This window comes from Balaenoptera acutorostrata, chromosome 2 (genome assembly GCF_949987535.1).
Source record: "Balaenoptera acutorostrata chromosome 2, mBalAcu1.1, whole genome shotgun sequence".
Lineage (NCBI taxonomy): Eukaryota > Metazoa > Chordata > Mammalia > Artiodactyla > Balaenopteridae > Balaenoptera > Balaenoptera acutorostrata.
Window position 1 is genome coordinate 181,479,046 of NC_080065.1, and position 13,063 is coordinate 181,492,108.

The 13,063-nt window shown below is 44.8% G+C and overlaps 1 protein-coding gene across 3 annotated transcripts in view; it reads left to right on the forward strand.

Moving 5' to 3' along the window:
* MLLT1 (MLLT1 super elongation complex subunit) overlaps positions 1–13,063 on the forward strand; it is a 132,531-nt gene that overhangs the window by 85,159 nt on the left and 34,309 nt on the right. For all 3 annotated transcript variants that reach the window (XM_007169104.2, XM_057540591.1, XM_057540592.1), the window contains exon 3: positions 465–547. In XM_007169104.2, coding sequence (XP_007169166.2) covers positions 465–547 — 83 coding nt within the window. The remainder of the gene's footprint in view (positions 1–464; positions 548–13,063) is intronic.

Consider the following 13,063-nt stretch of genomic DNA (forward strand, 5'->3'; position numbering starts at 1 on the left):
CCTCCCTCTCTCATCACTCGTCACCTGGGAATGCTTTGGTTAGGTGCTGAGGTGGAACCCAGGCGAGCCCCCGCTGGGACCGGGCCATCTCCATCTCCATCTCCTGGCGTCCGTGTCTCTGGCCCCAAGCGGGGCCTCAGTGTCCATGTTTGAGTGAGCGATGACAGGAGGAGGGCACAGCAGAGTGCCTGCCCTGCTGGGAGACCAGGGGCCCCCTGGCCCGGCGCCTCGCTGAGCCGCGCTGCTGTGCTGCCCTGAGTCGGTTGAACCTGTGTGGCCCGCGGCGGTGCTAGCTGCGCTGCCCCTTCCCCAGCGCTCTCCCACTCCTGCGCCACGGGGTCACCTTTCTCCTGCTCCGCTCCTTCTCTCCCTTTTGACCCCTTTGACATGGAACGGGGCTTGGGGTTTCCCACGCTGGGGAGCTGGCCTCCTAGAGCTGACAGCGGTTTTCCCTTTCTTTTCAGTGTGCAAGGAGCCCCCCTACAAAGTGGAGGAGTCGGGTTACGCAGGCTTCATCATGCCCATCGAGGTGTACTTCAAGAACAAGGTAGGAGCCCGGGTGGCGGAAAGGAGGACGCACAGCTCACAGAAGGGCCGGTGAGACCGGCAGCACCGGGTGACAGGGTGGATGTTGGCATGTGTGGCAGAGACTGCATGTTGGGCGCCCGCGGGCGGAGCGTCGCGCGCATCCCTCCCGTGGTGGCGGGGCTGGGGAGCCGGGCACGTTGCGGCGGCAGGTGGGGGAGCACCGGGGCACGTCGCCATAAGTCGTCCTGAAAGTGGCGGCGTCCCCGGCTCAGCCGCCACGTGCTGGGGCGGCGCCGGAGTCTGTGGCTTGTCCTAGAGGCGTTGTCACCTCGTGGGAGGAGGGGCGAAGATCTGGAAGTTGTTAGACGTCTGACAGTGGGCTGTTGGTTGGATGCACTTATGCATCTTCTGAACAGAATCTTTGACGACCTTGGGGGAAAGAGCTTTTAATGTTGTTGAATGAGGAAAGCAAGTTATATGTGTGTCATTTATAGAAAAAAGGAATTATATACATGAAAGATGTTAAAAAAGGTAATCTGGGTAGCAGGATCACAGCAGGGTTTTGTATTATTTCTCTCCATATGTATTTTCTAAACATTTACAATGAAAAAAATAGAAATAGTCATAGACCGTTCAGGCTGCTATAACAAAATACTACAGACTGGACGGCTCATAAACAACAGAAATGGTTTGCTCAGCGTCCTGATGGCTGGAAGTCTGGGATCCGGTGCTGGCGTGGTCGGGTGAGGGCCGTCCTCCGTCCTCTGGGTCACGGGCTTCTCGCTCTGCCCTCACAGGGTGGAAGCGGCGAGGGGCCTAGGGGCTCTTTCTGGAAGTGTTAATCCCATTCCCGAGGGCTCCATTCTCGTGACTTAAGCCCCTCCCAGCACCATCACGTGGGGGGTGGGAGTCAGCGTAGGAATTGGCGGGGGACACATTCAGACCATAGCTTTTTTTTTTTTTTTTTGAAGCCCAGTAGCCAACATTTAACAGTTGCCTCCCTGGCAGCGTACCTCTGCTGGTCCTCACAGGTGCCGCCAAGCGGCCAGCGGTGACCTTCGCTGGCTCCAAGGTGGCTGGCTGGCTGGTGCTCCTCCACAAGTCCAGCTAGACTGGCTGTGGGCGGCTCTGCCATCTTTCAGGAGGGACATCCCCCTGCGGGGCCCGAGAGTGCCACCACTCACTCAACGAGCCCCTTGTTCTGATAACCCGTGGCGTCAGAGGCCTCTGGGGTGGAGCTCAGGTGGGCACCGCGGTCCCCTGGGCACCAAGGGCCATCTCAGTGGGTGCGGCTCAGCGGGATTTGGTGGCGGGGCCTGCGGGTCATCCCGAGGCTCTCTGGGCGTCGAGGCCTGAGAGTCCCGGTGACTGGCCACTGTTGAGAGGAGAGCCCAGCCTGTCCGCACGGGTGGGGGATGGATACTGCACCATGAGGGGGCTGGCACTCTGCAGCTTAGGGACCATGCTCAGGGAGGCCTCCTGCTGCTCCGGGAGCGCAGAGAGGGGGGCATCCATGTGGGGCGGGGGGCCAGTGCTGGGGTGAGTCCTGGGGCCCCCCGTGGGGAGGCTGTGCAAATGGGATGCTGATTGTAGCCCCTCTGGGTGGTTGGGGGGACAGAGTGAGTCCACTGGGAGGGAGCGCTGAGCCGCGGGTGCCTTGGTATCTGCAGGGTTGGGCGCTGGGTCCTGCGTGGCCCTGTGAGCCCTTTCTCAGGATAAGTGCTGGGTGCTCTCCTGTGCCCTGCATCCCGTTACTAGACTCCTCTGTTCCTGGTGGGGGCGTTGCCCTCAGGGCTGTAGCGGGCAGCCCTGCGCTGCAAGGCCCATCGCGGGAAGGGGTGTGGGTCCCGTCACAGGTCCTGTGGGGTGCGTGTGCTGTCCAGGCCCTCGGCTGAGCGGTGCTTATTACTTAGTACCCGGACAGGCCCCGGAGGACGGTCATCTCCCCAGTCTGGATGAAGGGGCGCCTGGATGCCCAGCCGTGTGGGCAGTGCTGCACCATGATTGGCGGAGCTGGGGTTTGGCCCAGCAGAGCGTGTGTTCACGCACGCGCACCCATTGCTTCAATACCCGAGACAGGCGTGACCCGGGATGACAGCTCCTTATGAATGAATTCTGTTGTTTACTTGCTTCTGGGTGACAGGGACAGTATTGTTTTAGGTATCGTGTCATACAGATGTTGTCTAAATGTGGGTCCCTGTTGAGGGACGTGTGTGGAAAAGTGAGTGCCGGTTCATGGCAAAAGCAGCTTCTGCAGGCGTGGGATGCGTGTGAACCAGGGACATGGTGAGAGCGTCTGCTGGTGACTTTCCCCCCCTGCCATAGGCAAGGGCTGCCGTTGGGTGTCAGCCCTGCCTTACTGTTCAGCTGTCAGTAAGGTGAGCTGATCTTTGTCCTGCTGAGAAGAGGTGGAGCAACTGTGGACAGCCCACTTCTCTTGGCCCCAGTTTCTCTGTCCACGAGATGGGTTCCTAATTGTGTCTGCTTCTTAGGCTGTTGGGAAGATTCGGAGTGATGGAAGGTAGAGCGTGTGGCCCAGTACCCAGCACAGAGTAAGGGCTTCATCCACGTGTGTCGTTGATGTCACTGCTGGGTCCGCCTGGGTGAGCGGGGTGAGTGGAGCAGGCAGCCTCTGAGGCCTTCAGGCCCCAGGATGACGTGTGGCCTCTCCGGACAGTGGGGTGGATCTGCACCCAGAGCAGAAAGGACACTTTCTCAGACGTGGGATGTTTTCTCGTGTGAGCGTGAGGCGTTCTAGCCTCAGTGGCACTGGCTGTGAAATGGAGAAATTCTGTGTTATGTGGTGTTTGGCGCTAAAACTTATCTGAGGCCACGTTCCGTTTGACCTGTTGGCAGGATGTTCTTTTACAGATAAAGCCCTCCTTTCCCCCAAGCGAAAAAAAGAAGCGGTGTGGGGGTGGGTCTGTCTGACTTAATAAAAGTAATCTCCGTGTGTCTTCTTTTTTTTTAATACTTTTTAAAATTTCATTTATTTATTTATGCGGCTGCGCTGGGTCTTAGTTGTGGCATGTGGGATCTTTAGTTGCCGCACGCGGGCTCTTAGTTGCGGCACGTGGGACCTAGTTCCCTGACCAGGGGTGGAACCCGGGCCCCCTGCATTGGGAGCGCGGAGTCTTAGCCACTGCGCCACCGGGGACATCCGTTGAGCGGTTTTTACTCACATGCTTCTCACTCCAAATGCACGGTGTCCTTCCCAGCACCTGTCTTCCGGCTCTGATTCTCCAGGCACCATTGGAGTGTCCAGCAGTTCAGTTCGCTTCTGACACTAGCCACTCGAATTAGCGCAGATCTGCAGGTCAGGGGTCAGTCCCACAGGGCTGTCCCCAGTTCAGACGACAGCCACAGGTCTGCGCTGCGCCTCCTGTACTTCTGACGGATCAGCTATCCATCGGGGGTTCCCACAACCCCCTCAGGTTCCGGAATTTGCTAGAACAGCTCACAAAACTCCGATCAGCACTTTACTCCCTGTTTCCGGTTTAGTATATGGGATGTAATTCAGGAACAGCCAGGTGGGAGAGAGGCAGGGGGCCCGATGTGGGCAGGGGCGGGCTTCTGGGGCCTCTCCTTCCACGCACCGCCCTCCTGGCACTTCCACGCTCACCTGTCCTCCCTGAGGTCTCCGAACCCCGTGTTTAGGGGTTTTATGGAAGCTTCGTTGTGTAGGCATGAGTCAGTCATTGGCCACTGCTGACTGACTCAATCTTCAGCCCTCCCCCTCCCCAGAGCTTGGAGGTCGGGAGAGGGGGATGAGCTTCTAATCAAGACTTGGTCTTTCTGGGGACCAGCCCCATCCTGAAACCATCTAGGGACCCACCAAGAGCCGCCTCGTTAGAACAAAAGACGCTCCTGTCACCCCGTCACTCAGGAAATTCCAAGACCGGGAACTGAGTGCAAATGCCAAATATCTTTCTATGATGCCACAATTGTAAAATAAAATTTTTATTGAGGTGAAATTCACGTAACGTGCAGCTAAGCGTTTTACAGTGTACAGTTCAGTGGCATTTAATGCATTCATAATGTTATGCAGCCACTGCCTCTCTAGTTTCAAATTTTTCATCTCCCCGTCCCCCCGACCCTCATCTTCTGGGAGCCTCTAATCTGCTTTCCGTCTTGTGGATTTGCCTATTCTGGATATTTCATACAAAACGAATCATACAACATGTGTCTTTTTGTGTGTGGCTTCTTTCACTTAGCATATAGTGTTTTCAAGGTTCATTCAAGTTGTAGCATGTGCCAGTACTTCATTCCTTTTTATGGCTGAATGAAATATTCCACTGTATGGAGATACACACGTATATACAGTCGATTCTCGTTACTCGAAATAGTTATGCTCTGTAAGGTCACCAGGAACATTGAGTGAGTGAAAACTGAACGGTTGCTAGAGGGGGCCTAAAGGGTTAAGTTCCTGCAAGCCTCTGGTCACAGTTTTGTCATCTGATGGATACATAACCTTGTTTCCTGAGTGCTTCTGTTTGAAGCCTCCTTATTTACGGTACACTGTTGATTCATTAACATTGAACTCACAGCCCAAGCGCCATCGTTCATGCCTGAACCAAGCGTGTCCAGCAGGCATATTTTCTCTGTAAGGCACGTCACAGCCCTCCTGGGCTTGGGGACCCCAGACAGCACTTCAGCACTGTGCTTGGGGCCATTTCAGATGGCAGAAGCACGAAAATTTGGTAAAAATGGCAGTACGTACATGGCGAGAAGGCCACTCGTTCAGTGTGAGAACTGCACAGGAAGGCCGAGTGCGGCTTGTTTCACAGCAGCCGGGGACGAGCCTGCAGCCAGCTCCTTTCTCACCACTCGGTGCCTGTCTGCCAGTGGACATGAAAGCCACGAGGACTGATTTTGGGTTTATAGGTAATTTTAGTGAGTAGCTGAATACAGAAACAGGGAACGCACGAATATTGAAGATCCACTGTGCCACAGTTTGTTTATCCACTCATCTGTTTGTAGACGTCTGGGCTGTTTCCGCCTACTCGCTGCTGTGACTCATGCTGCTGTGGACGTGCGTGGACGTGTACATGTTTGCATTCCAGTCTCCAGTTCTGTGGAGCGTATGCCTAGGAGTGGAATTGCTGGGTCATGTGGTAATTCTGTGTTTAACTTTTTTGAGGACCTGTCAAACTCTTCTCTACATATTCCCACCAGCAGTGTAGGAGAGTTCCTATTTCTCCCCATCCTCAATAGTGCCTGTTATTTCCTGTTTTTGTTTTGTGGTAGCCATCGTAGTGGGTGTGAAGTGGTAGCACGTTGAGGTTTTGATTTGAATTTCCTTAATGACAGTGGTGTTGAACATCTCACCTGCTGTTGGCCATTTATGTATCTTCTTTGGAGAAATGGCTGTATACATCTTTCGCCCATTTTTTTAATATTTATTTTTTTAATTTGTTAAGTTGTAAGAGTTTTTAATATATTCTGGGTATTAAACTCTTACCGGATGTGTGATCTGCAAATGTTTTGTGCCATTCTTTGGGTTTTTATCACATTCTGATAATGTTCTTTGATACACAGAAGTTTTTAATTTTTATGAAGCTCAAGTTATCTACTTTTCTTCTTCCGTTACACTTTTGGTGTCAAATCTCAGACTCCATTGCCAAATCTGAGGTCATGAAGATTTACCCCTATGTTTCCCTGTACTAGTTTTATAGTTTTAGTTCTTATATTTAGATAGTTGACCCATTTTGAGTTAATTTTTGTGTGTGGGATGAGGTGTAGGGTCTAACTTCATTCTTCTGCATGTGATCGTTCCGTTATCCCCTCACCATTTGTTGAAGAGATTGTTTTCCCCCGTGGAGTGGCTTTAGCACCCTTGTTGAATATCAGTTGGTCGTGTATGGTTGGTTTTATTTCTGGACTCTCAATTCTATTCCATTGGTCTTTATGTCTGTCCTTATACTAGTACCATACTGTTTTGATTACTGTAGTTTTGTAGAAAGTTTTGAAATCAGGATATGTGGGTCCTCCAACTTTGTGGGGGTTTTTGTTTGTTTTTTTAATATGGTTTTGGTTTTCGTGGGCCTCTTGGGATTACATATGAATTTGACACTTGGCTTTTCCATTTTTGCAGAAAAGACCACTGAAATTTTGATACAGATTGCATTGAATCTGTAAATACTTTGGAGACATTACCATCGTAACAATATTGAAGTCTTCCAATCCAAGAACATGGGATGTCTTTCCGTTTGATTAGGTCTTCTTTAATTTCTTTCAGAAACATTTTGTACTTTGCAGTGTACAAGTATTTTACTTTCTTGGTTAAATTTATTCCTAGATATTTTACTCTGTTGCATGCTATTGTAAATGGAATTGTTTCCTTAATTTCCTTTTGGAATGTTCATTGCTGGTATATAGAAACGTAACTGATTTTTGTGTGTGTTGATCTTGTACCCTGCAACTTTACTGAATCTGTTTATTATCTTTAGTAATTTTTTGTGGCTTCTTTGGGATTTTCTACATAAAAGATACGTGCAAATGGAGATAGTTTTACTTTTTTCTTCTCAGTTTGGATGCCTTTTTTCTTCTTCTTGCCTCATTGATCTGGCTAGGACTTCAGTACAGTCTTGAATAGTAATGATGAAAGTGGTCTTTCTTACTTTGTTCCTGATCTTTGAGGGAAAATGTTCAGTCTTCTACCACCAAGTATGATGTTAGCAGTGGTTTTTTTCATAAATGCCCTCTATCAGGTTAAGGAAGTCCCCTTTTATTCCTATTTTACTGAGTGTTTTCATGAAAGGGCATAACATTTTTTCAAACACTTTTTCTGCCTCTGTTGAGATAATCATGTGGGTTTTTTTCCTTTATTTTATTAATGTGGTATATTACAATGATTGAACCATTCCTGCATTCCTGGGATAAATTTCCACTTGGTTATGTGTATAATCTTTTTTAATATGCTGTTGGATTTGGTTTGCTAGTATTTTTTTGAGAATTTTATATTCACAAGGAATATTGATCAGTAGTTTTCTTGTGGTATTTTTGTCTGGCTGTGGTATCAGGGTAGTAATACTGACTTCATAGAATGTGTTAAGCAGTGTTCCTTCCTCTTCTATTTTTGGAAGAGTTTGAGTAGAATTGTTGTTAATTCTTAGAATGTTTGGTAGCGTTTACCAGTGAAACCATCTGGTTCTGGACTTTTCCCTAATGACTTATGGCATTGAGCGTATTTTCATAGCTTATTTGCCTTTAACTTCTTTGATGAGGTGTCTGTTCAGAGTGTCTGACCATTTTTTAAAATTGGGATGTCTATTTTCTTACTATTGAGTGTATAATATATTGAGTGTATAATAGTGATATTCCGGATATCAGTCCTTTATCAAACCTTCCTTTTGCAGGTATTTTCTTCATCTATGGCTTGTCTTTTCAGTCTCTCAGTCTCTTAGTGTCCTGTAAAGAGCAGAAGTTCTTGATTTTGATGTAGTTCAGCTTGATTTTGTCATGTGTGGTTTGTGGTGTATCTGTGTCTGTAACATAGTATTTATCATTTTAGCCATTTTTAGATGTATAATTCAGTGGCATTAAGAATACACACGATGTGAAATAAGTCAGACACAAAAGGCCAAATATTATGTTCTTCCACTTGTTTAAAGTATCTAGAATAGGCAAATTCACAGAGACAGAAAGTAGAATAGTGGTTACCAGGGACTGGGGGAATTATTGTTTAATGGGTACAGAGTTTTTGTTTCGGATGATGAGAAATTTCTGGAAATGGATAGTGACAGTGGTTGCACAACATCATGAATATACTTAACGCCACTGAATTGTACACTTGAAAATGGTTAAAATGTTAAGTATTATGTTACGTATATTTTATCACAATAAAAAATTCACCAAAAAAGTAAAAAAAAAAAAAAAAAAAAAAGAATATGCACAGTGTTGTGCAGCCATCACTTCTATCTGTTTCCAGAACTTTTTGATCATCCCAAATAAAACTGTACCAATTAAATAGTAACCTCTCCTACCCTCAGTCCTCTATTCTACTTTCTGTCTCTCTGAATTTGCATATTATGGGTACGTCATGCGAGTGAAATCATACAATATTGTCCTTTGTATTCGCAACGTTTTCAAGGTTCATCCACATTGTAGTGTGTGTCATTGTTTCATTCCTTTTTAAGGCGGAACAATATTCCATTGTATGGATATACCACATTTTGCTTATCCATTCATCTGTCTTGGACACTTGGGTTGCTTCTGTGTTTTAGCTACTGGGAATAATGCTGCTGTGAACATGAGTATACAAATAATCTCTTTGAGACCGTGCTTTCAATTCTTTTTAATTTTTTTATTGAAGTATAGTTGATTTACTGTGTTGTGGGCTTTCAGTTCTTTTGGATACATACCCAGAAGTAGAATTGCTGGATTATATATATAGTAAATCTATTTTAGTATTTTGAGGAACTACCATGCTGTTTTCCACAGCAGCTGTACCATGTTACATTCTCACCAACAGTACACAAGGGTTCCAGTTTCTCCACATCCTTGTCAACACATGTTGCTTTCTCTCTCTCTCTTTTTTTTTTTTTTTTGATAGCATCCGTAGTAATGTGTGAGGTGGTATCTCCTTGTGGTTGTGGTTGTGGTTGTTATTGTTGTTGTTGGCCACGCTGCACGGCTCGTGGGATCTTAGTTCCCCGACCAGGGATTGAACCCAGGCCCTCGGCCATGAATGCACCACGTCCTAACCACTGGACTGCCCGGGAATTCCTTCATTGTGGTTTTGATTTGCTGCTTCTAACGATTAGTGATGTTGAGCATCTTTTCATGTGCTTATTGGGCATTTGTATATCTTCTTTGGAAAAATATCTATTTGAGTCCTTTGCCTATTTTTGAATTGGGTTGTTTGGTTTTGTTTTGTTGTTGAGTTTTAGGAGTTCTCTATATATTTTGGGTAATAATCCATTATCACATATATGATTTGTAAGTATTTTCTTCCTTTCTGTAGGTTGCCTTTTCACTCTGTTGGTCATGTACTTTGATGAATAAACGTTTTTAATTTTCATGAAGTCCAATTTGTCTATTTCTCCTTTTCTTGCCTGTACCTTTGGTGTCATATCCAAGAAATCATTATCAAATCCAGTATTGTGAAGCTTTTGCCCTATGTTTTCTTCTAAGAATTTTATAGCTTTGGCTCTTACATTTAGGTGTTTGGTCCATATTGAATGAATTTTTGGATATGGTGTTAGGTAAGGGTTGAACTTCGTTCTTTTGGACGTAGATATCCAGTTTTCCTAACACCATTTGTTGAGAAGACTGTCATTTTCCTGTTGAATGGTCTTGATGCCCTGTTGAAAATCATTTGACCACATATATGAGGGTTTATTTCTGGACTTTCTAGTCTACTTCATTGGTCTGTATATCTGTCTTTACGACCAGTACCACACTGTTTCAATTACCATAGCTTTGTAGTGTTTAAAAAAAATTTTTTTTTAATTGAAGTATAGTTGATGTACAATATTAAATAAGTTACAAGTGTACAACATAATGATTCACAATTTTTAAAGGTTACACTCCATTTATAGTTATTATAAAGTATTGGCTATTTTTCCTGTGCTGTATAATGTATCTTCATAGCTTGTTTTGTACCTCTTAACCCCCACCCCTATCTTGCCCCTCCCCTCTTCACTCTCCTTACTGGTAACCACTAGTTTGTTCTCTATATCTGTGAGTCTGTTTCCTTTTTGTTATATTCACTAGTTTGTTTTATTTTTCAGATTCCACATATGAGTAGTATCATACAGTGTTTGTCTTATTTCATTTAGCATAATACCCTCCAAGTCCATCTGTGTTGTTGCAAATGGCAAAATTTTATTCTTTTTTATGGTTAAGTAGTATTCTGTGGTGTGTGTGTGTGTGTGTATACCACATCTTCTTTATCCATTGTCTGTTGATGGACACTTAGGTTGCTTCCGTATCTTGGCAGTTGTAAATACTGCTGCCGTATCTTTTCAAATTAGTGGTTTTATTTTTTTTCAGATATATACCCAGGAGTGGAATTGCTGGGTCATATGGAAGTTCTATTTTTGGTTTTTTAGGAAACCTCCATTCTGTTTTCCACAGCGGCTGTACCAAGTACATTCCCACCAACAGTGCACAAGTGTTCCCTTTTCTCCACATTGTTGCCAACATTTGTTATTTGCATTCTTTTTGATGATAGCCATTCTGACGGGTGAGGTGCTATCTCATTGTGGTTTTAATTTGCGTTTCTCTGATGATTAATGTTGTTGAGCATCTTTTCCTGTGCCTGTTGGCCATCTGCATGTCCCCTTTGGAAAAATGTCCACACAGGTCTTCTGCCCATGTTTTAATTGAGTTGTTTGTTTTTCTGATGTTGAGTGGTATGAGCTATTTATGTATTTTGGCTATTAACACCTTATCAGTCATATCCTTTGCAAATATCTTCTCCCATTCAGTAGATTGTCTTTTTGTTTTGTCGATGGCTTCCTTTGTTGTGCAATAGCTTTTAAGTTTAATTAGGTCCCATTTGTTTAGTTTTGCTATTATTTCCTTTGCTTCAGGAGACATCAAAAAAATATTGCTACAATTTATGTTAAAGAGTGTTCAGCTTAGGGCTTCCCTGGTGGCGCAGTGGTTGAGAATCTGCCTGCTAATGCAGGGGACACGGGTTCGAGCCCTGGTCTGGGAGGATCCCACATGCCGCGGAGCGGCTGGGCCCGTGAGCCACGGCTGCTGAGCCTGCGCATCTGGAGCCTGTGCCCCGCAGCGGGAGGGGCCGCGATAGTGAGAGGCCCGCGCACCGCGATGAAGAGCGGTCCCCGCACCGCAATGAAGAGTGGCCCCCGCTTGCCGCAACTGGAGAAAGCCCTCGCACGAACCGAAGACCCAACACAGCCAAAAATAAATAAATAAATAAATAAAGTAGGGGAAAAAAAAAATTATAAAAAAAAAAAAAAAAAAAAAAGAGTGTTCAGCTTATGTTTTCCTCCAGGAGTTTTATGGTTTACAGTCTTACATTTAGGTCTTTAATCCATTTTGAGTTTATTTTTGTATGTGGTGTTAGAGAACGCTCTAATTTCATTCTTTCACGTGTAGCTGTCCAGTTTTCCCAGCATCACTTAATTGAAGAGACTGTCTTCTCTCCATTGTATATGCTTGCCTCCTTTGTCATAGATTAATTGACCATAAATGTGTGGGTTTATTTCTGGGCTCCCTATTTTGTAGTAAATTTTGAAGTCAGGAAGTGTGAGTTTTCCAAGTTTATTCTTATTTTTAAAGATTTTTTTGGCTATGAGGTCCCTTGAGGTTCCATATGAATTTTAGGGTAGATTTTTATATTTCTGCAAAAAAAAAAAAATGTCAATGGTATTTTGATCAGGATTGCATTGAATCCCTAGATTACTTTAGGTAGTTTGACATTTTAACAATACAAAGTCTTCTGAATTCATGAGCATGGAATATTTTTTCATTTATGTCTAATTTCTTTTGGCAATGTTTTATAGTTTTCATTGTACAAATCTTTACTTCCTTGGTTAATCTCTAAGTATTTTATTCTTTTTGATGCTGTTGTAGGTGGAATTGTTTTCTTAATTTCCTTTTCACATTGTTCTTTGTTAGTGTATAGAACTGCAGCTGATTTTTTTGTGTGTGTTGATTTTGTATCTTGTAACTTTGCTAATTTATTAGTTCTAACAGTTTTGTGTCTGTGTGTGTGTGTGTGTGTGTAATCTAGGATTTTCTACATGTAAAATTATGTCATCTTCAATAAGAGGTAATTTTACTTCCTCCTTTCCAATTTGTATGCCTCTCTTTTCTTTTCTTCCTGTTTTTTTTTCTTTTTCTTGCCTAATGCTCTGGCTATTACTTCCTAGGTGTTGTATAAAAGTGGTGAAAGCGGGCATCCTTGCCTTGTTCCTGATCTTGGAGGAAAGCTTTCAGCCTTTCACTGTTGAGTGTGATGTTTGCTGTGGGCTTTTCATCTGTGGCTTCTATTTCTAGTTCATTGAGCGTTTTTATCACAAACGAGTGTTGAATTTTGTCATATGCTTCTTCTACACTTACGGAGATGTAATAAATATTGAGCAGTATTACTTATAATATTGTTACACCTCAGATAATTTTATACTTGGGAGAAAAGTATTGAATGATAATAGGCCAGGGGCTGTGTTAGGCATTTTACCTAATAGCTCCTATAACCCTCACACAGTCTCTAGTGGGTGTGAAGTGCATCTCATTGTGGTTTTGATTTGCATTTCCCTAGTGCCTAACGATGCCGAGCATCTTTTCATGTGCTTTTTGACCATTTGTATATCGTCTTTGAAGACATGTCTGTTCATGTCCTTTGCCCATTTTTGAATTGGGTAGTTTTTTTGGTTGTTGAGTTGTAAGGGTTCTTTGGGAATCCTGGATAGGTGCCCGTTTTTAGATGCTGACAGAATTTGCTGGGCAGAATGAATGTGTGATGTGAACTTCTCTGGGTTGGAGCTTGAGCTCATCCAGGGGGATCCAGATGGTCACCCTCTGATCACACGTGACCCAGAAAACCCTATGAGCTGTG